Raw genomic sequence first — 27512 nt, forward strand, 5'->3', positions numbered from 1 at the left:
GATATGGGGATGTTATGGGGGGAAAAAAACCACACACAAGCATGTTAAACGTAGATTGTATTTCAGTGAAAAAGTGTCCAAAGTCCTGCAGTGTGCCTGACAGCACAAATGTGGGCACTTCTTTTTAAAGCAAGATTAGTCATAATAAACCATTTCAGCTGTTGTAGCACTGGAAAAATATAGTGAGGTCTAGAACACTAGCATATGAAATGAGACCTTTTATACCAATGAAATATATTAATTGGTTTTTCGTGAGGATAACGACCACTGGAGTGTATATCCACCATTCATTTACAAAAAGAGGGATTAGTTCAAAAAGAAAACTCGAAACACTGCAAATAAAAATAATAAAAAAAACTGGCAACTGAATAAAGTCACAGCTCTGTCCTGCCACATACCTGCAGGCTTAAGTTAATTTCCAACCAGAACTGGGTGGACTATCCCAACACTTAGTTCATGAGTCATGTGAATATGTACTAACATTTGAGAATAGCAGTAAAATTATTATGCATCTGAAAGATGAGCTGGGATGTGTCACTGTAGCACTAACCAAAAACTGGAGTGGCACCCCAACATAAAAACGGGATTCTGCTGTTGTAGATCAAATAAAGCCAGAGAACAGATGCACAGCAAAAGTCCGTCTAAATCCAACAAAATTAAAGCATAAGTACATATTTTCCCCCAATCTGTTTTTTTCCCATCTCAAGAGCAAAACATTTGACACAATCTTCCCCTAATTAGTGTCTGCACAGTACGCCTGAGAGGTGATTACTGCCAGCTCATCCACCAATTATGTTAAGTGGAAGCACATGTAGAATCAAGACAGGTGAACAGTTCCCAAATGCTGATGAAGCAACATAATATTTAGATGAGGAAAACGGGACAATCTAAAAAGACACATAAATGTAAAGGGTATATAAACAGGAAAGGGTCATAGCACATTTCCCTTTGTAGTAAAATAAAACCGAGAATTATAGTCCATTACAATGCAAATTAAAATATAACAAAAGATAAAAAGTTGTGCCAAAGAATCACTTGGTAAGATAACATATAAATGATACATATAAAAGCACTGCAATATTGCCACAGTCCCCTGTGTGAAGTACCCAGGCTGCTACTTCAGAAGAGGAGAAGCGAAGAAGGTTCCCTGACGACCAACAGCCAAAGAAGATTTGCTCTTGCTTCCGAACCTGTGGATGGAAGATGCATTCACGAACGGCACATGGAGCTCTTAGGGAGGGACAATTTATAAAAAGAGGACTAAGCGATTCTGAGCCCATAAAAATTAAATATTAACAGAGACATGACGTGAAAATGGTCAAAGGTTTCTCTGCATTGACTGGAACTGCCTAAAAATATGTCAGTCTACAGCACCAGTTCATCCCTCCCTTAGTCTATAAAATCACTCAAAGCAATAATGAAAATGGTTACCTGGGTGTGGTCCTGCTCAGAGTAGACTTCATGCGTTGAGACAAGGAGCTGGAAGATGGCGTTTTGCTCATCTGGTGCTCTGGAGTGGTCAAAGGCCCCAACATGCTCACTGGGAAAAGCAAGCAAATGGCCGCAGGAATATGTTAATCATTGACAAATCAGGGATTGCATATCACTCCCTACACAAAAATCTTTCACAACCAAGACAAAATTTTGCAAAGCTCCCTGAAGACATTCTTTGGTGAATTTAAATTCTTCCCACTCTACATTTAGAATAAATATATTGCCCTCGTGTTATTTTGGGGTTCTATCACAACCCTCAACAGGTTACAAATTCCACTTCATTGATTACACATCAGTATTAAGAACATGAGCTAACAGTTGCATTGTATACACTCAACAGGTCTCACCTTTGTTTTCAGGGGTGGCATAGCAATTAGCGTTCTCAATGATCATGTGATCTGGGTTGGCCTGCTCAACCACCACCAACATGAACTGGCTCCAGTACTCCACCGGCAAACCCAGAAGGCGCTCAACCACCTATCAAGTCAATCCCACAGTTTACCAGAGAGATATTAAAACAAGTTTGAAGTGTCTTGATAGACGACTGATTTATTGAGAAGGAGCCTGGTGAACTAAATATTCATTTAAGCTAGTCAAAGGGGGAATAAGATCTTCATATTTGAAAGAAAGAACATAGCAGCTCCATCAAGATTCTACTCATACCTTTGGTTGCCGTTTTGTATCCTGTAGAATTGTCATTGGATCTGGGTCAGGTACGGCATGTCCAACAATGGTGGGCCCAAACACTCGTGCCAAATTGCAAACATCCATCTTGGTATCTGGACTCTGAGAAACTCTGAAAGTTCAAATAAAAAGGATACCAACACCTGCCCTTTATCTAGGGACGGACAGTTGAGGTGCCATAAATATTCATCACTTTGATATTTTTGTACTAACACTGTCAGAGATGATAAATTCCGTGTTTTGCAAGTACAACTTTAGGCGCTACGATGTGTCTCTGCTTGGGAGACGTAAATGGGAGAAGTTTACGGTCTTGAGGGTTTAAGGCAATGTTACATTACCAGTTTTAGAGATTTTATATTTCTTCAAGTGGACCGATTCCCTCTTGGTTATGTGCAGCTAACAAGTTATATTTACTCTGCTTATATTTTGGTTTCTACAATGTGAGTGTGTCTACTCTGTACACATAACAGTTTTACAGTAGTTCTGAGGACAGTAAAGTGCAACAAAGATTAAACCTATCAGTAACTGAAGAACTAGGGTGTCTTGTATTTCCTGGTGTGACTGAAAGACGGAATAAAAGCATAACTAGGTTTTTCCTTTTGCAAAGCAATATACTACTTAAGCCGACCTACCTCTGGAGATGAATCATAAGGAAGGCCAGTGTATCTCTGTTAGCCTGGGGCAAATCGCTGATCGTTTGGTACATCAAAGCAATACTATTGTCATCATCTGTGGTTTCTGCATCAAGAAAAAAGTACAGATACATACCTTAGCATTCACATAATGTGCAGCCTTTTGGAAAATTCATCATATTGCACAAAAGTCTCTATCAAAACTCTAGCAGCTAACCGAGACCCACCTGCTGCTTCCATAAAAACCCGATTGAGGCGGAAGGTGAGCAGAGGCTCTTTGAGGTTTCTCAAGAAGTCCTTGAGAACACCACAGACGGCATGAATGTCCTCCACTTTGCTGAGCACCGGGACAGTCTTCCCCCGTAGGAACTTCTCTTTTAGTTCTTTTACTGTACGGTCCACACCTGAGAGCCTGTAAAGTCCAGTCTACAATATAGGAGGACGGCAATGAAAACAGAGCACAGTAACCTGCCCAGCTTTTATAGGATGCTTCAGTAAGTTTAAATGGGGAGATTAAACTTTGGTTAAGTTCCATTATAATTCACGTAATAAAGAAATCTTGATTTTCAAGTTTACACAAGCTGTACTGGACATGTAATGGTAAGAGCTTAGACAGGATGCACTATCAGCCACAGCACCAGATTTATGGCCTAAAACAGCACTGAGGGTAACAGACAGGGAAACATCACTTACCTCATGCAAGCCCCTCTGTTCGATCTCATTGACACAGTGGACCACCAAGGAGGGAATCATGGGAGATGTACCAGGGACATAGTCCGCAAGAGTCCCCTGTAAGCAAAAATCAATTTTGAAACGCTAAACCAGATTAAATGGAAAGACACATCCTGGGAGGGAAGGAATTAATCATTTTTGAACAGAAATGTTAAAATCCTGCACCTCCCCGATCTTGACTGGAGTGCCCAGGCTTGGGATACATGGCAGCGGACATCGCTCGCGGCACTCCGGGTGAGTCACCACTCTGCAATCTCGACACTTCAGAGAGATTTTCCCAAACTTGATCCTCTTTCCACAAGGCACACAAGATTCAGGCTTGATTACCTAAACACAAGAAAGAAGGCATCTCCTGTAGCCGTAAGAATGACACTAACTAGAAAGGTCACAGCACAATATGGGGTTGATTCCCACATGCACTGAAGTCAGAATAGCACATAGCCACATGCTGTTTTGACTTAAGCGTACTCTCCCATTGACTTAAGTGTGGGATTTAAGTGCACTTATGCTAGATATATGAAAGCATCAAAACATGGGTGTGTCACATATAAATGACCCTTAAGCGCATTCCGCTACTGACTTAAGTGCATGTTTCATTGCGTGCTCTGGAGGGCTGTATCAAGTCATGCACCTCTACATGGCGAAATGCAATATTGCAGTCTTTGGAAAGCTGAACATGCAATGAAAGAAAAAATTTCTAACAAGTAACGTTTGAAAACAAATGCTACAAGCCAAAATGGATGTGGATAATTCATACAAGTATATAAGAATAGCAAAATGCGATAGTATATAGAAATATTTAAGAAAATATACTTTGTATAAGCACAGGATTCAAGTGACATCTGCCTTGTCACCACACCTAGTAAAGTGAATCAAGCTAAATGAGTGGCTGATTTAAATAATTTAACTGAATAAAAAAAAGGTTCAAAAGAAGGACACCCTCACAATCCTAAGCCAGTGAGTGCATGGTACTCCTCAGAGAGTGGGAGAGCCAGGCAACCAGAACATTCCCCTATTGTCTTGTGCTGAAGGGATTCTGTACCCGACCAGGACTCTCACTTAACTATTCTACACTTAATGGGGTAGATGTATGGGTTTTAGTGGCAGTGACTAACCAATGGTTTGGAATAATACATCACAGCTTTTGCACAAGCTTGTTTGAACTATTTTGTTCAATTGATTGCATTATTTTATCACTAATGCATTCTAAACTTTCAGTCCATGCTACTAGTAACACTAACATTTACACCATATCTATTGGTTACGAACATTTGCTTGTTTATAGAATTTGTCTGAATGAAGGAGGGGAAGATGCTCAAGTATATAGATTTGTTCTTAAAAAGGGTCACTCACCTACTCATTACTGTAATATCAATTTTCCATAATTAACATTAGTATGACGATAGACTTGCATAATCTAAAAATGTTGATTTTACTTCCGTTGTAGTTACAGTTGCAGAGTAAAAATGGCAATACAAAACTGGAAAAATGAATGCGCGTTGCCTATTGTGCATTCCCTGAAGTGAAGTTGAAAGATTTAAAAACATTTTATCCAAATATCATATTTATCTTTACGCCACTCCATCCAACGATTAGCATTGTGCTTAGCGATACGAGACTTGCATGCAGCTGCTTGGCCATGGAAGCACATTCCATGAGACTGACAGCGCAGGCCAGAAGTTTGGAACTCTGCAGTTATTGAGTCAACACATTATGTGCTATGCGCCTCAGCACGTGCCAACTCTGCTGCCACTTTCTGGCCGAGTTTGTTGTTCTCAAGTGCTTCTACTTTAAAATAATCCCACTTACAGTTGACCATGGAATATCTAGCAGGGAAGAAAATTTCACGAACTGATTTATTGTAAAGGTGGCATCCTATGACAGTGCCATGCTTGAATTCACTGAGCTATTCAGAATGACCCATTCTATCACAAATGTTTGTAAATACAAACTGGATGACTGTGTGCTTGACTTTATACACCTGTAGCAATGGGTCTAAGTGAAACACCTGAATTCAATGATTAAGTAATGTATCCCAATACTTTTGTCCATATAGTGTATATAAATTTATTAAAGAAGAACACATTTAAAGAGTAGAATTTCCAAGAACTACTGTTTGGATCATTTTCCATTGTGGTATTGCAAAAGTATCCCAAAAGTACATTTTCAACATCAAAGTCTTTAAAACTAATGGGGGGAAATACCTTTGGTTAGATCGCAAGGAATACCATAAGCAGTTTATTCTTGATCAAAGAATCTGCTGGTATTTCAACTTTAAATGGTGGAACATACCGTTTTAGAGATGAACTCATGGAGGCGAACCCCACCGTTGCCTTGAGGCGTCCCAGGTTCAGCTCGTGCCTCCTTCTCAGGGATGGTCGGGGCCTTGAACGCATCTTCAGACTTAAGAGAATCTGTGTCCCAACCTTGAACACCTAAAAAAAAAAAGTTTACTGTCTATTTGGCATTTAGATGGGTGGTTGGGTGTTTTTTTTAATTACTATAAATGCTACAAAAATCCCATCTCAGAGTTGAGACCGTAGCACAGTAGAGGGGGCTGCGTGGCTCAGGATCTCAGTATCTGCTACCCTGGAGTTCCCCAGAGGAAGACCTCAAGCAGGAGTGGGAATAGCAGGAGATTTTCCCAGAGTGTTGCCTCTATGCTGCTTAGTGGAAAAACTGACTGTATACACATCATATCGCAGTTCAGAGTGAATCGTCATCCTACAGGGTCTCTACACACTTACTAGACTTTTGATTTTAAAATGCGTGTGTGTGTATGTGTCTAGGGGAGGGGGGATAGGGGCAGTCTTGCCCTTGCTAGGATCAGTTAGTTGCTTCTGCCCTGTCCGAAAAGCTGAACCATTTTGAATGCTTGGCCTTTTGCTTTCCGCTCACATTTGGGGTCCTTAACCTGCCAGTCACAATATTAGGGATTGACAAGCCAAGCAAGTGAAAACTGGCATTTCCATATTATAAGCATTGTATATTGCAAGCCAGCTCCCATGGGTCAGCCATAACATTTACATTAGCAGTCTGACGGGTCTGCTGCGATGCACTGTGTTCCAACACAGACTGGACCAAACAGGCTAGCCTTTGTTAACCAGGCACATCAGTAAGCCTTGGGCACCCATGAACCATCACCGGTTGGCCTTGCTTGGACCGTTTTCAATAGGAACTGAACATTACATACCAAGAACACCCCGCAAGACCTGCCGTTCTGAACAGGCTCTGACCCTGTCGTCTAGGTATCCAAACCTTGTCAAAAGTTGCTCATATCATATCCAACTTTAAGAAATGACTGTCCACTTTCCAAATATAATGTTTCTTGAATCAGTCCTAGGGGATCCTCAGATGGTCTAATTTCATGGGAATGGGGAAGGACCAAAAAAATAAATAACCAACAATAGCATAGTATATATCAGCACCCTTGAGGGGTGCCATTGTAATGAGATAATCAATGTTATCCACTTCACCCTTCAGTGGTTTTAACGATATGGCTGATCAGTGTATATCAATATCTTACTCAAGCATGCACACCACCACTCCTTGGCTTGTAATGTTGTGTGCCCTACACACTACAATGTGTGCCCTATACACATTCTGGTGTTACCAACCAACAGTGGCAATTTCATCAAAGACAAGTAAATTTGGATTTTTTTCCCTTCTTTTTTTAGAATACAAAAGTAGGCCAATTTCTGCAATAGTCTGGAAACACTAAAATATTTCCAAACTTTTCCACTCTTACACACTTACCCAGACTGGGATAAGACCAAAATCAAATTCCACACTTTTCCATAGTGTAGGAACCCATTTCTTAGAGAAAGTGGGCAAGGTGAAGAAAACGTACAATTGATAGCTTCTATGGTCCTCCTAGACCTCAAGGTTCATGAGTGGAACAATAGAGGAACGGGATGGAGAAGAATGGTCTCCCATATCTAAACCGAGCGCTGAAATGTTAGATGCACCAGATAATCCATATCTATGTTCAAACATAATGTTTATAAATAATCAAGGTGCAGGAGCACTCTAAACCAAAGGTGAATGATTGACTGTATAGTTGGGTCAGACTTAAGGCCACATATTTTGGACAGCTGGGTGAAGAAAGAAGTAAAGTTGATGATCAGTTGGTGAATTTATTCTGTGGACAAGGTGGCAAAAAAGATAAATAATCAAGGTTTCCCAAGAACATCTGACTAAAGCTTCCATATGAAATTAACTCACAGTTCCAGAATAAAACTTTGCTTATGCAGAGTGAAACTGGGGATACAGAGACAGAATGGGCCACATTCAAGGCCTCAATCACTGCTGCAACTGCAGCCAGCAGGCAGACTGCATGGACTCGTGGCCTTCAAGACACTGCAGAGGTCTCCTGAGAGATCCAAAAAGGCACTGGAAAGCTGCAGCAGAGGCAGTCAGAGGCTAATTGTCTTGTACTGCAGGAGTTCGAAGAGGCCCTAACATTGTTTTGGCAAACCATCCAATGCCTCGAAAGGGAGAGGTAGGACTATGCTTAGGGTAGGTTCAGCACAAATAGGGAAGTGTTGACTAACTCTGGGGATATTATCAAGCAGTAGAAGCACCAGGAACTCCAGGACCTGGTAAAAAGTGCTGATCAATTCTGGTGAATCTATATTACTCCGGGTGAAGTCCCTGGGGTGGTCTGAGATGTCTGATGGACAGGTTGCAGCAGCAAAAGAAACCAGAAACTTTCACATCACAGGAACTGTGTGTTCACATCACAGGAACTTGGGCCGAATGTTGTTCCTGAGAGGCAGTTCTGGATCCTTTTTAGTCCACTACTCCACACTAGCTTCTTTTTGTTCAAACACGAACGACCGAAGAGGCACTTACAGCGATAAACTTGCCGACTGACTACAAGCATTAGCTTGGAAGTAAGTAGTGATGGGAATTCCGGTTCTTTTAAGAGAGCCGGCTCTTATGGCTCCCAAGTTTCTCTTCAGATTTTTTTGGTGCTTAAATGAATTTATTACCAAAAATAATGTAAAATTATTAGTGAAATGAATGACTATGGTTGGAAATCACGTGCAATCATTTTAGCCAATTCCTCATCAATTGTATTGCGTTTTACTGGAGTCATAGCTTTTTGCACAAACTGTCTCATAGAAAAAATAGAGAAAGAAAAAAGCGGCTCTGAAACCGGCTCCGATCGTTCACTTTGAAGAGCCGGCTCCGTGAGCCGTTTCGTTCGCGACCGACACATCACTAGAAGTAAGGTGGAAATGTGGGTAAGAGATAGCAGTGGTACATCTGCTACATCTGTCCATCCTGTGCCTTGGACAGAGAGGTTTGGTCTAACCTGCACAAAATGCTGCCATTGTGACCCTCGGCAAGAACAGCGGATTGAAAATAAATAAAAATATTATAGCAATTTCTTTAACAGGAAAAAGAATCAAACCATGAGTACACACTATTTCCATAGTGCTGCTTTGGCAATGAGCTCTCAACTAGTTTATTCAAAATAAAGATGGCAGCAACATGAACAACACACTTAGTTTCCTATATCTTTTATAAGGCATTCATTCCCTCCCTCAGGGGCTAAAAAAGTACTACAGACTCCTTACCAGTCTTTCTTCTGCTTCTCGTCCAATAAGGAATGGCCTCTATAGTGGAGACTGCCTCGATTGGTCCTCCATCAGCAGGAACAGTCACTGTAGTCTTTGCCACAATAGATTCATTCCCCTAGAAGGAAATAAAAAGGCAGCATTAGATGAAACAGGCCCTGACCAATATCACGACCGTTTCGGCAGGCCTTCCCAGAGACTCCCCGTTACGTGCCTTGTCTGACGTTCGGCCAGTGGAGCGAGACTTCTTCACAGCACAAGGAGGACCGTCTGTGTGATTCCGGGATGAACGCTGAAACCGATAAAAGGTGTAACATAAACATTGCCAGATTTACCTGACCAGTCGACTTAAAAAACTACTTACCCTCTTCTCTCGCTTCTTCAGGCGCACTGTCCTCACAATTGAGGAATCCCAATCCTGCAACACAGTATAAGCAATAAGCATAGCAAAGAACTAGGACTTACACAGAAATCAATAGAAATTGCCCCCCCCATGTTTTCACGCAATAAAAAGGTTTACCAGAGAATCATCTGTCTTATCATAGCTGATATCTGACAAGATGGAGGCAGATTCATCAATCGTGGTTAACCTGTAAAAGAAGGAAAAATCATTACCACACCTTCCAACTTTCCACAGACCAGGACAGACCTGCGAACATGGGACATCAGCAGGTCATGCATTACGGCATACCTGCGACTGGTGTTGAGGTTGGGAGCCACCTGCGTGCGCGCATTGAGAAAGGCCAGGGCTGAGCGCTGCTCCTCATTCAGCTGGATGCTGCTACTGGAGCCCTCTGTAATCAGCAGCTCTCTGATCAGCTGGATTTGGCGATCCTGCGGCACACGAATCAGGAGGCGACCCAGCATCAATATTTTCATTCACAAACCTTTAACTCGACAAGCCAGTCATATTTCAGCTCAAGGTACGTCAGCATACAGCTTGAGAAATTCATCCTAAGGGCTGTTTATTGCAGAAAACACCACCACATGCATAGCAGTGGGCGGGATAATATCCAGTTGTGTCCTTAACCCCAAATGTTCCAGGGGCATTAGATGCTGCCTGACCCTGCTCGCTGACCTGAGTCTTCGTAACCCGTACAACTGATGAATGGAATGCAAACATCATCATGTTTAGAGAGATTGCATTCAAGATTGCAGACATACAACCTAAAGTTGCTGCTTCAAGGTTCATGAGAGTTGTCGCAACCCGGAGAAACGTACTCACAATAGTTTCGATAATAAGCAACTGGATAAAGTTAAGATCTCAAAAAGGTTACACACATTGTTTACTTTGTCTTGCGAGGAACAAGCAAGATACCTCAAAATAAAAGATGCACCCACCAACTTTTCACACTCTGCTTCTGCTTTCTGTCGACGCCTGATCTCCACGTCAACTTGGTTGCGAGCATGCTTGAGCTTGACTTCCAAAGCACCCCTCTCTGTCTCCGCTTTAGCCAGCACCTCTTTGCAGGAACCCAGGTCCTGCTCTAGCTTCAGCCATTTACGTCGACAGTCCTCAAAGTTCAACGCCATCTGAATGAACTCTGAAAAAGGAAACGTGGATAGAAATTTACACTGGTGCGTCAGTATTTCAGTGAGGCTTGTGTACCTATTTAGAAAAATGACTTACGAGGCTCAATGCCCTCATTTAAGACCTCCACATGTGCCCGCAGATTCTCGAACAGGCTGTGTAAGGTCAGCACTGCAGTGTCCATGACCTGAAACAAAATTGACAGCTAAGCATCTGTATCAAATGTGGATCCGGGCACAATCACGTGGGAAAAATAACTATAACCAGGGTTACCACCTTTGTTCAGCTGGCTGGAGTGAGATTTTCAATTCGAGACAAGTCTGCACACACATTTATATTTATGTTACAGTTTACCTTGTAAATACTCTGTAGGGTTTTCAAAACTCCCAACGTGTTTGGAAGCAGCTAATTTTAGGTTTATAATGCGATATTACAGATCTGCCGTAAGACTTGCACGAGCTTGCGTGAGTGTCACGCCAGATGGCTGAGAGCTGGCAGCCCTGCTATAATATTACATGGCGACCCGGTACCACAGACTAATCTGGGCTTTGTTTTTGGGACTCCTACAAGATGCCTTTCTCTTAGAAAGGATGCACCACAAACCACAGGAAGAATCGACACAGCGGTGCCTAAAGAAAAGCTGCATACAAGCGTCTGGCCAGTGATACGGTAACATCAAGCCCACAAGTATCGAAAGGACGATTACAATCGTACAACTACACAGACAAACATCGACTTCGTTTACTATAGCTTAATACTAGACAGTAAACTGACATTTAATTAAATGACTCCTCTATCGAATACCTAACAAATAAAAATGTAGCCAGGAACTGCCTGCTAAAGCTTTACGGCACAGATCCGCGCTGTACACACCGACTCAAAGAATTACACGTGCAACACAACATCTTTCCTCTATATTTTTTTACTCACTATTGCAGGAGGTACCGCAGCACCGAGGATTTCAGCTGTCCGGAACAAATTCAGTCTCTGAATGTCACCAAACCGCCGTAAATCGCACACTATACCCCAGCCGCCTTATTTCCCACTACAAACAGCCAAGTTACCTTTCAAATTTAGCCGGCAGCCAATAGCAAGGAGCGTGTGTGTCGTCATCACGCACAGAAGTTACTGGACGTGTGGGCGGAGTCAGAAGGTATTACGAGATCGTCTACTGCCCTCCCTTTCTTTTCAGACAAAGCGCAAAAAAATGCGTTGCATGTGCTGATGAGAGTCATCGCTCTCTGACTGCGAATAACATTTCGTATTGTTTAAATACGTGCTACTAAGTATTTATTTATTTGGGTCTAAATTGTAAAAAATTACAAGAACTGTTTGGCCAGGTACAGAATTTCACATTTTAACCATCTTGCTATTTTTTTCAAGGCAGGCCATATTGCTGACATTGTCTAAAGACAATATTTATATATTTCTTGAAAAACACATTATAAGTGAAAAAGTTAGTTGTTCAAATTTCAATAAACAATCATAATGCATGTACCATTAACGTTAAAGGAAATTGATGCTGAACGAGTCCGTTTTAAAGTATTTTAAGGATATTTCAGGGAAAGTTTAAGTATAAAAACACATCGTTTTAATTTGGCAAATGAATGAGACCAGATAAAGAACTGAATGCCATGAGCCTTGGTATATAGTATTTCATTATTTCCAATCTGTCCACCCCCTTCCTCAACGTTGTGAAACTTATTTATACATGAGATCAATATCAGGTTACATCAATGGTACCCCCAAGTAAATAACTGACGTTTTGCATAAATGATTGTTTTCGATCCTCAATTGCTGATCCTCAGTAAACGCACAAGGTGAACCATTCACATGAAATAAATGTCAGACTTGCAGAATCACATTTGTTTTGCTTACGACCACATAACTGAAGCAGAAAATTGTATCAAGTTATGAAAACACCTAAGATGTTTGAAAACCAGTACAAATTAATCATGATCGATTCATAATTGATATGTTTTATCGGATGATGGCATTACGCTTCTACAAGTAATGTGAAAATTAAAACATGTATCACTGCAAATGGAAATAGATCTCAGTTCTGTATGTGATGAGCCAATACTTATTGAAACATATGGGCAGTACAGATGGCACTCCATTAAAAATAAAAGAACAAGTAGCTTTATATCTTCACACGTTGCTTATTAAGGAATCGGAAGGATGTTTAATGAATGATGTTTAAATCAGATTTGCGTGCAGAAAATGGCAGCACTCCCTTATACAAGCAGATGAACTGAGGGTAAAAACAGGCTTAGTGAAATCTCTCTTGACAACTGACATTAACTGTTGTATCTTTGGGGTCCTAAGACATATGCCAAGAAATGGACTGATAAGGCGTTATTTCATATGTAAAATGGAACGGTTAAAATGACAAGAATAATAAGGGAAAGGTTACGGTTATTACTGCGTTTGGGTATTACTGTGTTTAGGAAAGCATTTATATTTTAGACTCTAATGTTGTCTTAATTAATTCCGGAGCTATTCAATATTATTGACCTCACGTCTAAGACTGGGTAAGTTAGAATCTCTTGTGTACAAGAGCGTATTTGTTACGAATGAAATAGTGAGAGAGCGAGATATAAGAGAGAGAGCGCTAGTGAGAGAGTATAGGGGGTGTTAAAGTATTTCCAGTCGAGTGATTCGCGTTTGTTAGTTGAGCAACTGAGAGCCCCAAAGGTTGTGATGCGGGATTCACCCTCAGAAGTGTTGGAAGATTAAGGGAGATATCAAAAGATCTAGGTCTGAAAACGAGGAGTGCCGCATGTTTGCATGTTGCGATAAAGCGTTCATTTAAAGCAGCAAGGATGATCGCCACCACGCAACAGAATGTGTCTACAGAACTGGTAATTTGCACTTAAATGCATGTGCTTAAACAGTTTTCGACTGTGTTTGATAGGCAGCATGGAGACTCCAAAGTGATGCGCTCAATATAAGCCTCAGCTCTTTTGCGCACTGGTCAAACTGAAGCAGCAGCTTTCATTCACATTTGTACAGTGTGGGTCCGCAGAACGCCCTATATGCACGGCAGGGAGGTGTGTGCGTCTGTGAAGCGGTGTCTGTTTATCTATCGATTTGTATGCATTAAAAGAAACGGTCTGATCGCTTTCAGGGAACGAGGCATTTTCTATTCTGTGTAAAAATGTATTTTCTAAGATTTTGTCCGTCTGTATCTTGCAGTTCTACCTTATCAAGATTTTCAATGCTTATTGTTTCCCAAATGCTAAATTACACTTGGCTTGTCATTCATACTTTTTAAACCATCAATATATTTTTATTTTCTGTTAGTTGTATTGAGCACTGCAGTGGTCTCTGAATAATCACTTTCACTACTTGATGCTATTGTCTATGTTAAGTTAATCCAAAAGCACTGTGCCGCTGTACGGAAAATTAACCCTGTTATCTTCGAGACAGGTATAACAGCTAAATTGGTCATTACGAATAATTGCTTTGCGGTTGCAAAGCCGCGGAATCTTGTTTGATAACATAAATGCGTGCTTTGCTTGACTGGTTTTGCGCGTGGACAAGACGCTGTAGTGTTGGGTGGTGCGGAAACCGACTGGCGGCTGTAAAACGGCGAGGAGGGTGGCATTAAGCACAGCACCGTAATTAACGGTGCTGCTCCAACTATGTGGTTCTCCCATCTGCAGCACTTTAGCGTGAATTCTGCAAAACATACAGGTTATACACATCTGGGTACTGGTTATATATATCTGTTAAAACTGCTTAGGTATGGTGGATTACTTAATAGGCACGCGAGGCTTTTAAAGTAAATCTGGATCATCTTGAGAAGTTATTTTAGCAGTATTTCACTGAAATTATAGATAAACAGTGTAAAGTGGATTACACCGCATTTTAGAAAGGCGATTTCAGAGATGAATAGAAGCATTAAATGGTGTTATTGTCATTTCGGTGTGTAGTGGGTCGTAAAATTTTATTAATCTAAAATCGACTGAATATATTATCCTTTAGGGAAAACCTCTCCATTGTCTGTCATTCTCTGGACAGCCTGACACACTGTGTTGCAGTGCACATTCACGTCACTGTTATATTTGCTGAGGGAATATCTTGGTGGGCTATCACACTTAGTGGGCCTGACCATGGAAAACAACTGCGTGAAAAGGATGTCCACCCTTCCCTGGGTATTCCCGTGTTTACAAAGGGCAGCCTCTTTTTTCTAAGAATTACATACAAATCTACAAACCACCTGCTTCCAGTTACAGCATAATAGTTTTTAATTTGGAAAAGTACATGAAAAGGTCAGACTCTTGCTCACAAACCATAGAGAATGTGAAAACTTCTAATGGTACAATATTTTGCACTGTAGTCATGTTGTCCAAAATTACTTAATCAATACTTTAAATGGGCAGTAGTGGCTTGATGGTTAGGGATGCGAGCTTGTAATTGAAAAGTTGTAGGTTCGAATCCCCGACCACTGAGGTACACTGAGCAAGGTACCACCCCCAAGCATTGAATTAGCTGTCCCCTGCTTTGGGTTAAATGCAGAGAATACATTTCGTTGTGTGCTGTGGTGTGTCAATGAGAATCACTAAATAAAAAATTATAAAACTTTGTTTAAAGAAAAAAATACTTCAAGTTTAATGCAACAGAATGTGATGATCATTAAAATTTCAAGGAAAAAAAGAAAGGATCTCAAAGGTGTAACGTCCTGTCCCATGAGCGTGACCCTAAATTACAAAAGAAAATAGAATTTTCTGGTACTCCTGGGCAACTTAAAAGGTGTTGTGAGTCATATTTAACATATTCTGCTGATCACAGCGTGATTGTAGTTTTCTGCATCACAGACACTTTTGTTCACTGAATGCACCATGGGTGGTGAGGAAATTTCTCAGTGAAAACGATGTTTAACATTTGTATTGGCGACGTAAGGTGAGTAAAGGATCTCAGAGACACAGCGTGATGTCCTAAGTTGCACAACCTGTTTCGGACAGCTTACTTATTACCAAAGACTGATACGTTATTCTACAAAATTCCAAACCCACACAAGCAGCTGCCTGATGGCTACATTGTCCACAAACATCACCATCAGGCTACCAAACACTTGATTGCACTTGCTTCCTTCCCCTTGCTTTAATATTTTTTGCATGTTTTGTGTTAATAGATTGACCAAGATTTACATGTTTGTTTGTTTTCTTGCTTAGGGACTGAACCCCTGAACACATTTTCCACATTATTGCAGCATCTTAAATTAACATTTAACAATCTACTTTGTTGACATTATATTATGCAGATAATTACAGCGGTTAATGTATTAGTCACCAGTTCATTTTTACAAGACCGTTAGGAACTAACATGCTATCGGCCTAATAAGCAAAGTAGTAATTATGAGGCGGGAATTTCATTTATCATACCAGAGCTTAATAGATACAGTACTTGATTTGTTAGCAAAAATAAGCCATAGGCCTGTATGTTAAGAAAATTCAATTAAAATTTTACGCTACATAAGTTTCCCCATATAAGGCTCCCTTATAAAGATATTAATACTTTTAATATCTTGTGTTTTCAACACAACCTCTAAGACACAGAAATGTTACAGAAATACTTTTTTCTTTTGGTATACCAGCTGCATTTACCAGTATACACTCAAGTGACCTTTATTGTGTGGTATTAATGAGCGAGTGTAGATTGAAAAGGTTCCGTTTAGGTGAAGGGAAGACCCAGTAAGTGTTGTACTGCAGCCTTTTTTCATATTGTGATTTATAAAAGGATACAAGGAGAGAGCACAGTGGAATGAGTTTTAATTTGATTTACCAAGGACTTTAACATTCAGTATGCTGGTCTCATTTCCCCTTTAATTTATCATTTCTGTTGTGTGCGTGTGTGTGTGTGTGTGCATGAATCGCTCATTACCCTCTCCGTGGGTGTGAATGCGTCTACGATTTTAGCCTACACAATACTGTGATATGAAAAACTAATTAGATTACAAGGAAGAGAGCTGCATTTATAAATGAAGATGGATAGGTTACTGATGGATTCTCCAGAGTACTGAAGAGAACGAAGCAAAGGTCTTCTGACTGGGGGCCCTGTCACCTCAGCATCTGGAATTTTGTTATTATGTTTTTGTATAGCAGGTTATTCACATTTTTATAACTTTATATTTTTATGACTATGGGTCTGGCTCCGGCACAGCTTTCGGCTTAATCTATTAAAACGTTAAAGCTTCCAATTCCTCCAAACTGATTTTTTATATTCATCTAAGATCTGACAGACAGATTTTATCCTAATTTAACCAATACCCACCAAGACCAGCAGTGCTTGTACTTTAATTGCCAAGTTATAAGGATATGGATTATATATTAGTTATATATAACTTACATATATAAGTGGTGGATGGGACAGTATGGCATCCAGTTAGCCTGCTAGTGAAATTTGTGGAAATTATAATGGAAATTATATGTGGAAATAATTTGACCACCGCAGAATAGCAGGAAGGGTAACAGGTTGCGGGGACACTCACGCCATTTGCGGGTGTCAGCCAGCTGCTGCGAGTTTGATGCCGATTCCCGGTTACTAGCTTCAATGTGAGGAAGTGAGGCTCGCGCACGCACCCCTCCACCCAGCGGGGCTATCATTTTTGGAGAAACCAATACAACAAAACACTTCAAAATGTATGTAAGACAAAGCAACAAAACCACTGACAATTACACAATTAGATTGAAAAAGAGGGATAACATTGTATCTGTCCCAAGCACATTGAAAAAAAGTCAGTGACTGCAGACGTTCCCTAGAAAATACATTGTCATAAATACAGAGACAGACAACCTCTTTCTGTAGAAGCTATTGCCTAGTTTTGTTGGTTACAGTATAATATAGGCTAACGTGGGCAACTTAAAATTAATTTAACAAGAATACACCAGGGGCGGCATGGTGGTGCAGTGGTTAGCACTGTTGCCTCACACCTCTGGGACCCGGGTTCGAGTCTCCGCCTGGGTCACATGTGTGTGGAGTTTGCATGTTCTCCCCATGTCGTCGTGGGGTTTCCTCCGGGTACTCCGGTTTCCCCCCACAGTCCAAAAACATGCTGAGGCTAATTGGAGTCGCTAAAATTGCCCATAGATGTGCATGTGTGAGTGAATGGTGGGTGTTTGTGCCCTGCGATGGGCTGGCCCCCCATCCTGGGTTGTTCCCTGCCTCGTGCCCATTGCTTCCAGGATGGGCTCTGGACCCCCCGCGACCCAATAGGATAAGCAGTTTGGAAAATGGATGGATGGATGGATGGAAGAATACACCATGTCTGCCTCAGGGAAAGTCTGAGGTATAAGGAATTGAGCTGTTGCATTCTGTCACCTGTTCATTAGATGTACAATTTGCCTTGTATTCGTCACCAGGGACAGGGCTGACCCACGGATATTATCTCTCCTTTAGACTTCTTATGTTTCACCAGCGGTCTTGGAAATGAGACATGCTACACTAGATCGGACCCTGGAAAATAAGGGACAAATCACGTCACGATTCAATACAGGACGCACCATGTTATATTCCAGTACAGGACGATCGCATAACGTAAGGGACGGGTGACAGTCACCTAGGAGAGGGCCATCATTAGAGGATCCAACGAAACATATAACCCTGATTTCCCACACAAGTTTAATAGGACACTTGGCTTTATAACAATAGGGCTGGGTTTTACCAATAAAATGGAATGCCCTTCCTCTAATGAAAGCCTCCGATAGTATATTGGGGTTGCAGGAAATTTTGATTGTTGGCGTGTAAAAGTGGAGTTGGACCATGTTATTGTGTAGCTGGCTTCCTTTTTCCTGTGTGACTACTAATTTGATAATTAAATTATTTGCTGACCACAGGGGATGTGTAGCACCCAAACCATCTAGTGTCTACTCGTGTTATAAAGTTAATGTTCCACTTAAATTCTCTTTTTTTTTATTATTAAATTCAGCTATTTGGTCAAATATAACTCAGTCTCTGTTTCTTAATTGTTTGGCTTTATATTCCTAGTTTGTTCATTCATTATTCTTTTTTTCTGTCAGTGACGTTGCTTATATTTCTGGTGCAGCATCACACAGGGAGAAAGAAGCCATCCATCTGAGCTGCCCTTTAAGGACAGTAATTCCCTCTGCAAAGAGTGATGCCATAACAGCAGTCAGTAGGCAGCCATATGCTTCTGCTTAATAATGTTCATGACATCCGTTACTGTTTGGAGCACCCTATGAACTCACTGTATCAAGTGGCTTTGATTTTTCATCCTGCAAGTGAGTATCTGCCTCTAACTGCCTCTCCGCACATCCAACCCTCTCCATAGTGTAGGCCTCGCAAACTGAATAGGAATTCACTGATTTACCCCAGCTGGGGCAAAAAAAAAACAGTCCCACTGGTATTTCTTACCTGCACCTCTTGGCTGTTCATTTTGGAGTTATATAGCAAAGGAATTGACCTCACAAGCAATTCTGCTGTTGAAGTTGGAACTGCCCTCACGTCCTTGGAATGTGCTCTGTTTAATAATTCTGTTGTTAATAAGTGTGACCCTAAGTTACGAAGGAAAATACCATTTTTTGGCACTTTTTGGCAGCTAAGGTATTGCGAGTCACTTTTAATATATTCTGCGGATTGCAGTGTAACTAACTTGTGCAATTCTGCATCACAGACTTTTTTTTTCCTGAATGCACCATGGGTGGTGAGACAGTGATTTAACATTTTCATAGGCAACATACAATGTTTACTAAGGTGTGAACAGTGCTGCTAGCTAGGGCTACCTCTGTGTGCGCAGTGAGACATGGGTACGCTTTCACATGCTTGGCATTCTGGGAGACGCGGGTGTTGGCAGCGTGCTGCTCGTAGAGATGGCTTTCTGGAGCAGCGCTCACCTCTTTGACCAGCGGCCTGGCCAGCTCGAGCAGATGGTTCGGTTTGTGAGAATGCTGAGACAGAAGAAGGCGCAGTACAGCACTACACACACGCTCATACATGCGCATTAACACTTACGGCTGGTTCCATCACCCACAGCGAGCCTTGCCCTTACAGATGGTCCAATCACATTTCGTTGGCTAGTCTGCACAGTTCACACACTCGAATATGCATACAATATGTCCTATAACCCTATTGGAGGTGCATCAGTTCATCATTGATTTAAAGTAGGATTAATCTTCAGTTTTTTTCTATTTACTCCATTTACCAAATACACAGACACCTGATCTTACAGATCTCATTAATGAAAATTGTCATCTTCCAGATTAAAGGGCCAAGTTGATTGTAATTATAAGATGGTTATATTAATGTTTCTCCAGGCGGGGAGGAGTTTATGGAACAGACACACTAATAACAGATGGAGAGGCCTGGATAACTAGCCCTTGTGCATGTTGATCAGTAACTGCCCTCACGTTAGATGGACCTACTGCCGCAGGACTTTTCTGACTGAGCAGCCCCAGTTTTGCCATCATTTACAGGGGTTTTTGGATTGAAGCTAAGATCAAGCATACCCCCCCCCCCCCCCCTCCAAAACTTACTTTTGGAAAAACTTCGGCAGAACATCTCAAGGAAAATCGTCTTTTTCTTCTGAGAAGCAAATACTTGTCAGTACACATTAACCTCCATATGCAGATTCTGACTAGTTGCCTTGATGTCTCAGTGCTAAGTGCCTTAGGTGCCTCCATAGCGTTACGTTTCACTGCGTTTTTGGGTTTTTTTCTACTGCCGAGTTAGCCGACAGTCTTTTGGCATTCCCCAGTCACTGCGCCCCCTACCACCCACATACTTTTGTGCTGACAATTTCCATAACCCATTAAAAAGGATGCAAATCTGCCATAGAGAAGGAGGACTGTTATCCTCCTGTTTTTCCATCATGCTAAATGACAGGGCATCAAAAATAAAAAAAAATACCCACAAATTCTTCAAAATGGGTTATAAACGCAAATCAATCCCATCTCTTTGGTGGCTTTTGCTGGTTCTGTGACTCTTCCCTCGGCAATGTGCTCGTGCCGGTTTTGTGGTTGCAAGCAAGATGGATCTCTGGAGTCTAATTTGCGAATAGGTTTAATGGCAGAAACCTAAATCCATACAAAATCGACTCCTGTGCATAGGAAGCAAAGTGATTATGGTATCTGAGAATTGTCCCTATGCTCTCTTCTGCATCATTAAATGGATAGAATTGTTAATATTTGAAAATTGTAATGCAGAGACACTTCTAAACCTCCATGAAGACATTCTGTACTTTGTTCATGGAGAGAGTGATTTAGAAAAGCCTTATCCTACAAGGCGTTAAGCCTTGCGGAGCAGTGTACCTCAAAGGCATATCTGTTGTAATACTTTTCCTCCGCCACCTGATGTGCTCATAATATTAATTGCTTCCCCTATTGTGATGTGGCTGCCCTCGTATTGATCTGCTCTCGCAGATGACTTGAGCCGTCCCAGAGCTACAGGCGGTGGCGTCTCTGACCTGTCCCAGGGGCCCCCAAGCTGCCAGCAGACAGGTCGCTACACCTCGTTTATGCATCGGTGTCTCATGCAGAAGTGGAAGGATTCCTACACACCAGTAATCATGCTTCAATAAAGGGAAAATAATAAAAAAAAAACTTCCCTAAATTTTCTAAAAGTAAAAGAGAATTTGGATCTTTTGCAATATTATTATTATTAAAAGATACTTTATTGATCTGAGGAAATTCTCTTTTCACCTCCCCCATCTTGCGCTCCCCTAAGAGCAAGCTTGGCCGTGATGGGCAGCCACCCATAGCAGCTCCCAAGGAGTTGGGGGTTAAGAGCCTCACTCTAGGACCCACAGATGTGCAGAGGTTGGGCTCGAACCGGCAGCCATCTAATCACAGACACTGCCCCCCAGTACCTTATAAGCAACATCTAAACTTTCCTAAGGGGCCTTCCACATGAGGTCATCGCCTCATACAGCTCTTCTGCAGTGCCCTCCCCAGCCCTGTGCCACCCCAGACTATACACCTTCTGAAGGAGGGGGGCTGTATCTGCAGAGGCTTTCACTGTGTCATGGTCCTGATTGGCGTGGGCGGTCGGGCCTTGCAGGAAACCGAACGGCGCCCATATACTGGCTGTGAGTCGGCAGGCAGCCGCTTCCTGCTTCGTGCCTCTGTCTGCACGCACCCGCTGCGCTTCCTGTCATCCCTGTCCTTTGCGCTGCGGTCTCCTCTCCCACACGCCCCTTTCGCAAAACGGCACTGCCTTTAATTGGAAGCGTGGTCGGGACAATGCAACCTGAAGTGCTGCAATGCCCCCTCCTGCGGGATCTCATTCCATGTTTTGCTCTACATATTGTAATTGCGGGGAGAACGTAGGGATTTAAAAAAGTCAAATAAAAAATAGCACAGCCAGTGGTGGCTGCAGCAGCCTGCTGAGCTGCGCACTGTGGTGGAAGCTGTGCACTGCTTGTAAAGAGCTTTCTGGATGGGAGACATCTTATTGAGTGACAGGAGGGTAAAGAAAAAGAAGAAAAAAAACACACAACGGAAGGACACCTTTGCCTTCTCTCCATGGATAAGAGGGCAGCCCGGCTATGTCGATTCACTGACGACTCCCTGTGGAGCTGTTCCTCAGAATGTACTTTATAACATCCTCAAAGTAAACCGCTAAAGTCTGAGGCTGAGATGGGCTATTAAAGTGAAAACCGTGGCTGCCGCTCACATGACTTCCTGACAAGCCATCACTTGGGCAATCAGTGTTTTAACATTTTTTGCTGGACAACTTTAAAGTGAAATGTAGCACAGAGGCGTCCCTTTTCAAAATGACGGACAGTTTTCCAAAGAATTAAGAGCAGTGGAGTGGCAGGATAAATCGTAGCAGCCAAGGGGGGAGGGGGAGCCGCCTGTCTACCTGCCTCCCATCACTTGCTCAGCATCACTCCACGCCCCCACCTCTTCCCTTCCAGCCCTCTCGATGTTTATCCCTCCGTTTTTCGCTGTGAATATGCTGTTGCTGCAATTTCCTAATTTCCTCCAGCATGTTCGCAGTATAATTTTGCCACCTGTGCCTGTCACAGCAAGAATTCCCCACATTTTCTCTGCTGCCCCATCAGTCGGGGTCTGCGTGGCAGTTTCGCTTCAGCCAGTTTAGCCGCCCCTACATGCCAGCGCTTTGCTTCCCGCTCAGGTTGTGGTACGGCGGCACTGAAGAATAAGTACAGCAAAGTGGCCACCTCATGCCTTATCTGACGGTTGGGAGTCTACTGCAGAAAAGCTGCTACTGATGCACTCAGGAGCTGCCCTGACCTGCACATCAATCCCCTAAAGTAGGGGTGGGCGATCCTATCTGCAAAGGGCTGGTGTGTATGCAGGTTTTTGGGATAAGTTTGAACAGCTGACCTAAAGATTGAGGTGTTAGGACTCTGCCAGTCTAATTAGGGAGTTACAGCAAAAACCTGAATAGACAACGACGCTTTCTGGGTAAGATTGCCTGCCCCTGCCCTAAAGCAGTGTTTACCAATCCGGTCATTAGGGAACCCCAGCCAGTCCACGTTTTTGTTCTCTCCAAGCTCCAAGTAGGACTGTCTGCGGGTCCCTGATGACCGGATTGGGAAACACTGGTGGTCAGTCATGGTGCACATAGGAGGGTTGCAGTATCCCTTCCTGTAAGCTTCCTGTAGCTTATTTTCGTTCAGATGCTGGATGAGGCAGTTTTCCAGGCCTTACTGTTCCTGCCACTTTCCACAGAGAAGCATGTACCCTGTGGAGATGTGAGCCGCAGTGCATGTTTGTGTTTTTACACACGTCAGTGTGTAGCGTTTCAGCGCTGCAGGCCAGCCGTACACGTGTACAGTATGCATCCATACCGTGGGCGTGCTTTATTGTCACAGCTAAGCAGGATATGTATATTTCTGCACATATATGTGGTTGTGTGTGTGTGTGTGTGTGCACACTTGGCTTTGGAGTTCACTATAACATCTAGCATGAGCATGTGGGTGTGTGTCCCCATATGGGGAGTGAGTGATCTGCGGGGGTGTGCGAGGTACAGTCCCTTGCAGTGCATGTGTCTGCAAGCTTTGGAAACGATGATGCTAATGAGGGAGCAGGTGCTTGGCAGGACATCCCACGAGTGTCTAGCCAGATGGATGGGTTCCCTGCCCTTACAGGGGAGGTGAAGGCGGGGTGATCTACAACTGCAGGAGGTGGAGGTAATGAAGAATGTGTTTCGCACCACCTCTGAGGAAGTCTGATGTGTGCTGATGCTGACTAATGTTGGAGGCTCACTGCTTTGTCAGCGGCATTGCTGACAGCGAGCTAATTCAGAGTTCCAAGCTCCCCGGCCTCTATGCGCAAAGCCATACATTTTTTCCCCTCAAACTGACATCTCTCTGATATTTCTCTGATGCTACACTCAACTGAAAAAAATATTTAAAAAAGAATCTTTTCTTTCTGGTATGACTTGTTTGATTATCCAGAATTGCCATTGCTTGGCATAACAGATCATTCCTGCACTTCTGTAATGCAGTATGCTTAGATTTTTGAGGTTTATTATGCCTCTTCATTGATGGCCCGTTAAATCTTTTACCAGGTGAAATGGGGCAGTGATAGGAAAAAATATATAGATAATAACATATAATATCCATCCATTTTTGGTATCTGCTTGTCCTATTCAGGATCATGGGGGTCTGGAGCCTATGGGCAGGGAAAAACCCAGGATGGGACCCTAACCAATCACAGGGCACACTCACACACCACACCAGGGCACACTCACACCAGTCACACACACCTACAGTGAATTCGGTAAATCCAATCAGCATATTTGCAGACTTTTGGGGGAGAAAACCAGAGGAAACTCCACGACAATGCTGGAGGACATGCAAACTCCACAAACATGGAACCCAGGCAGAGACTCAAACCCAAGTCCCAGAGGAGTGAAGCGACAGTACTAACCACTGCACCACTGTGCCACCCTATAATTAATACTGTAATATCCAATTCTGTGGCTGGAAGACTCCCCCAGTCTCCCCCCCCCTCACCCACCCCACTTTAAAGGAAGAGCACTGTGAGTTAGTCATCACTCTCACATTCCCCCGTGCCCGGCCTCCCAGGTGGGCTTGTCAGAGCCCTTACAAGCGAGCCTCCCCATTGGGCTCAGATTAGCTGCGACAGGGTTTCTGATACCTCATGTTGTCTCTCTGGGCAGGATCTGGGCAGTATGGGGGGCCCCCCACGCAACTGGAAGGGCATTGGGATCGCCATGGTCGTCATCCTGGCTGTCCTGTCGCTGGTCACCCTCTCCATAATGCTTCTCACACCGGGTAAGACCAAGAGAGACGGGAGGAGAGCAGAACGAAGGCGGGGACAGAAGGCAAAGGACGTTTAGCTTTGCTGCACACCAGGAAGAAAGCAAATCCACAATCAGGCATATGGTGAATGTAAAAAAACAAAAAAACAAAAAAAAAAACATTTATTTTGGCCTGTGGATGGAGGCCTGGCTGCCTTCCTGGTAGTTTTAGCTAAACGTGAGTCGTTTTTGGGGAGTTTTACAGCTAATCCATCTGTCTTCTTCCACTGCAGATGAGTCTCATCTCTTACAACAATCCCATTTCACTGTGGAAGACCTCGAGAGTGATAAGTTCAAGACCCATGATCCCTGTGTGACCTGGCTGAATGGTGAGAGCTCTAATCGTCAGCTAGCATTGATCAGTCCACATTTGAGTTTTTCCTGCATTTGTCGGTTTTCTGGAAGGGATATGCACAATTATTATATGAGTGCTATTGCAGTAGTCTTCCACTAGGGATGAGCTGAATATCCAGTTGAAATGAGTATCCAGTATGAATGTTTCCTTTCCAAGCCAATTGGCATCAGATCATTATTGAGGAATATCCATATCCGTCTTCAGCCTCTTCTTCCATTTGTTCATCGGATTTAAGTGTTGCAGTGATGCTCATTAGCTGCTACACATACTGTCCCTCCCATATAACCCTTAATTACAAGATATTCTCTAGACACCAGTCTCACAAGTGTGTGAGAAGGAGAAAGTCTTCCTGAGAGTGTTAGATCTGCATTACATGCAAAATCACTGCATCATATGTGTAAGCTCTGTTCTGTTTTGTTGTACTGTGTGTGTTAAAATCTCTTGGTCCCAGTTATTTCACAACATATCTGGCATACATTGGAAAATCCCATGAAAAAAAAAAAACACTCTCCACCAGACTTGGGAGGTATCTACTTTTACATACTGTCCATTCATTATACTGCAGTATGCAATTTCTTCCAAAGGAACGCAATTTTGGTAAGTTGGTGATGAAATGCTACAGTATAACGGTATCTTGGTGCCTCATGATAAAATTCACCGAACAAAAATACTGTTCCATACTGTATTACCACCCATGCCTACTTTATGGTTCCTAAATGTGTATGATATATGATCTTGATGATGCTGGTGGTCACATTTTTGGCCGCATATGGACTGTATGTGTGTTTTTGGTGCAACATACTAAACGTATACAGTCAATGTACAAGAAATGCAAGTTATATGCATTTATACTTTTAACTTTTTAATATGGGAACATCCACAAAATTGCACATTTCCAGGTTAAACAACACCCACCTCTTATATTAAGCCCAGATATGGATACAGATCATTTTGTTGATTGAACAAATGCAGCCCCGCATTTGCTCGCCCCCATCTTCCACCAAAAAATACAGGATTACTGCTTGCCAGGAGATCTTGTTGACCATGGCATAAGACCTCTGGGTGACATTATTTGGCTGCAATCTGGTGATAGATACTGCTTGTACGGTTGGTTCCAGCCCACAGTGTGACTTGTGGCTGTTGGCTGACGAGAGGCCGCATCAGAGAAATACAAACACTCTGCTCTTGAAGGCTTCTGGCAGGTACAGACAGCAGAGAGGTTTTAGACCCACCAAGCTGTGGTGGAAAACAGGGAAAAGGTCCCAGAAAAGCTATAATAACAAGCAAACATCCAGACATTGTACGGAGTTTGTGTATGCTCTCTTTTCATGAATACAGTATATGCTACACAAAAAATCTAAAGCTGTTAATATCGAGCCTTAGGTGCTGTATTCCGCTGGCTGAACAGCTAAACACTCCATCGCTGACGTCACATCTATAACCAAAACAGTCGCTAACATATTTGCAAGGGCAAGCATAATTATTCAGCTTACTAGTTGTGCAGTCTGTATGATGTCAGCCGAGATATGTCTTTGAAAATGAAGCTCATAAATGCTAAAGAGAAATACTCAATATTCCTCCACTGTGAAAAAAGAAATTCATCAGAAACTACAATAAAAAATTCTAGTAAGCAGTCGATTAAGGAATTTAGCTGCTCCACTGTGAGAAATGGGAGGTAAACATATTCTGGGGGGGAAGCGTTAGGTGACGCACGTTGATTCGTCCCACCGTCCCTTTATAGTCCCTAGTAAGACTGACTTGACTCCACCCCCAGTCCTGATTGCTATTTAGGTTTTTACATCCTACTTTTTCTCCACCTTGCTAAAAAGGTGCCCTTGTTTTCCCGCGCTCCCCCCTATTGACCCTGTCCTTGCCTAATAGCCGTAACCCCTAAAAGTGAAACCACACCTCCTGAAAAACCAGCTTGGCCCCGGCCCTCACTGGGTCATGTGATTAAGTTTGCTGTCCCAACCAAATGATTTTCAAATCTACACAAAAGTAGGAAAAACCTAAATTACTCATAAATACTCATTTTGCATATAGGATTTAGGATGAAAGATGTGGCGCAAGGCATCAGGTCTCAGGTTGAAATATCTGTACTTAGAAGGTGTTTCCAGTGGTTTCAAGTGGAGGACCTATCCTGTTATGCAAGAAGTACATTTAGGATGTCCAGGAGAGCCGCGTTGTCACTGAAGACATTGAAATTCAGGTACTCTGTTCTGGCTGTACGACAGCTGCACACT

At 42.5% G+C, this 27512-nt stretch overlaps 2 protein-coding genes across 2 annotated transcripts in view; one reads left to right on the forward strand and one right to left on the reverse strand.

The window, feature by feature from the left end:
- Positions 1–40: 40 nt before the first annotated feature.
- Positions 41–11738, reverse strand: racgap1 (Rac GTPase activating protein 1). The gene is made up of 17 exons (XM_049017603.1): positions 11589–11738; positions 10758–10845; positions 10469–10671; positions 9819–9961; positions 9648–9717; positions 9492–9545; positions 9342–9419; positions 9128–9245; positions 5835–5977; positions 3708–3869; positions 3504–3599; positions 3038–3236; positions 2811–2916; positions 2158–2290; positions 1842–1971; positions 1432–1540; positions 41–1190 (listed from the first exon to the last, which is right to left on the reverse strand). Exons 2-17 carry the CDS (start codon positions 10840–10842, stop codon positions 1115–1117), a joined length of 1905 nt encoding a protein of 634 aa, XP_048873560.1. The 5' UTR covers positions 10843–10845; positions 11589–11738; the 3' UTR covers positions 41–1114.
- A 1561-nt stretch (positions 11739–13299) lies between these two features.
- The window catches only part of LOC125745104 (inactive dipeptidyl peptidase 10), a 41158-nt gene continuing 26945 nt past the window's right edge, over positions 13300–27512 (forward strand). The window contains exons 1-3 of the mRNA XM_049017602.1: positions 13300–13522; positions 24774–24888; positions 25148–25243. Coding sequence (XP_048873559.1) covers positions 13484–13522; positions 24774–24888; positions 25148–25243 — 250 coding nt within the window. The 5' untranslated portion in view covers positions 13300–13483. The remainder of the gene's footprint in view (positions 13523–24773; positions 24889–25147; positions 25244–27512) is intronic.

Source organism: Brienomyrus brachyistius, chromosome 6, assembly GCF_023856365.1.
Source record: "Brienomyrus brachyistius isolate T26 chromosome 6, BBRACH_0.4, whole genome shotgun sequence".
NCBI lineage: Eukaryota > Metazoa > Chordata > Actinopteri > Osteoglossiformes > Mormyridae > Brienomyrus > Brienomyrus brachyistius.

Coding starts and splice junctions, on each gene's coding strand:
- racgap1 (XM_049017603.1), bottom strand. CDS start 10,842: ATGGACACTGCAGTGCTGACCTTACACAGCCTGTTCGAGAATCTGCGG. Junction 9,246..9,341: donor CTGGCCGAACGTCAGACAAG/GCACGTAACGGG, acceptor ATTTCCTTCTAG/GGGAATGAATCTATTGTGGC. Junction 1,972..2,157: donor ATACAAAACGGCAACCAAAG/GTATGAGTAGAA, acceptor TTGACTTGATAG/GTGGTTGAGCGCCTTCTGGG.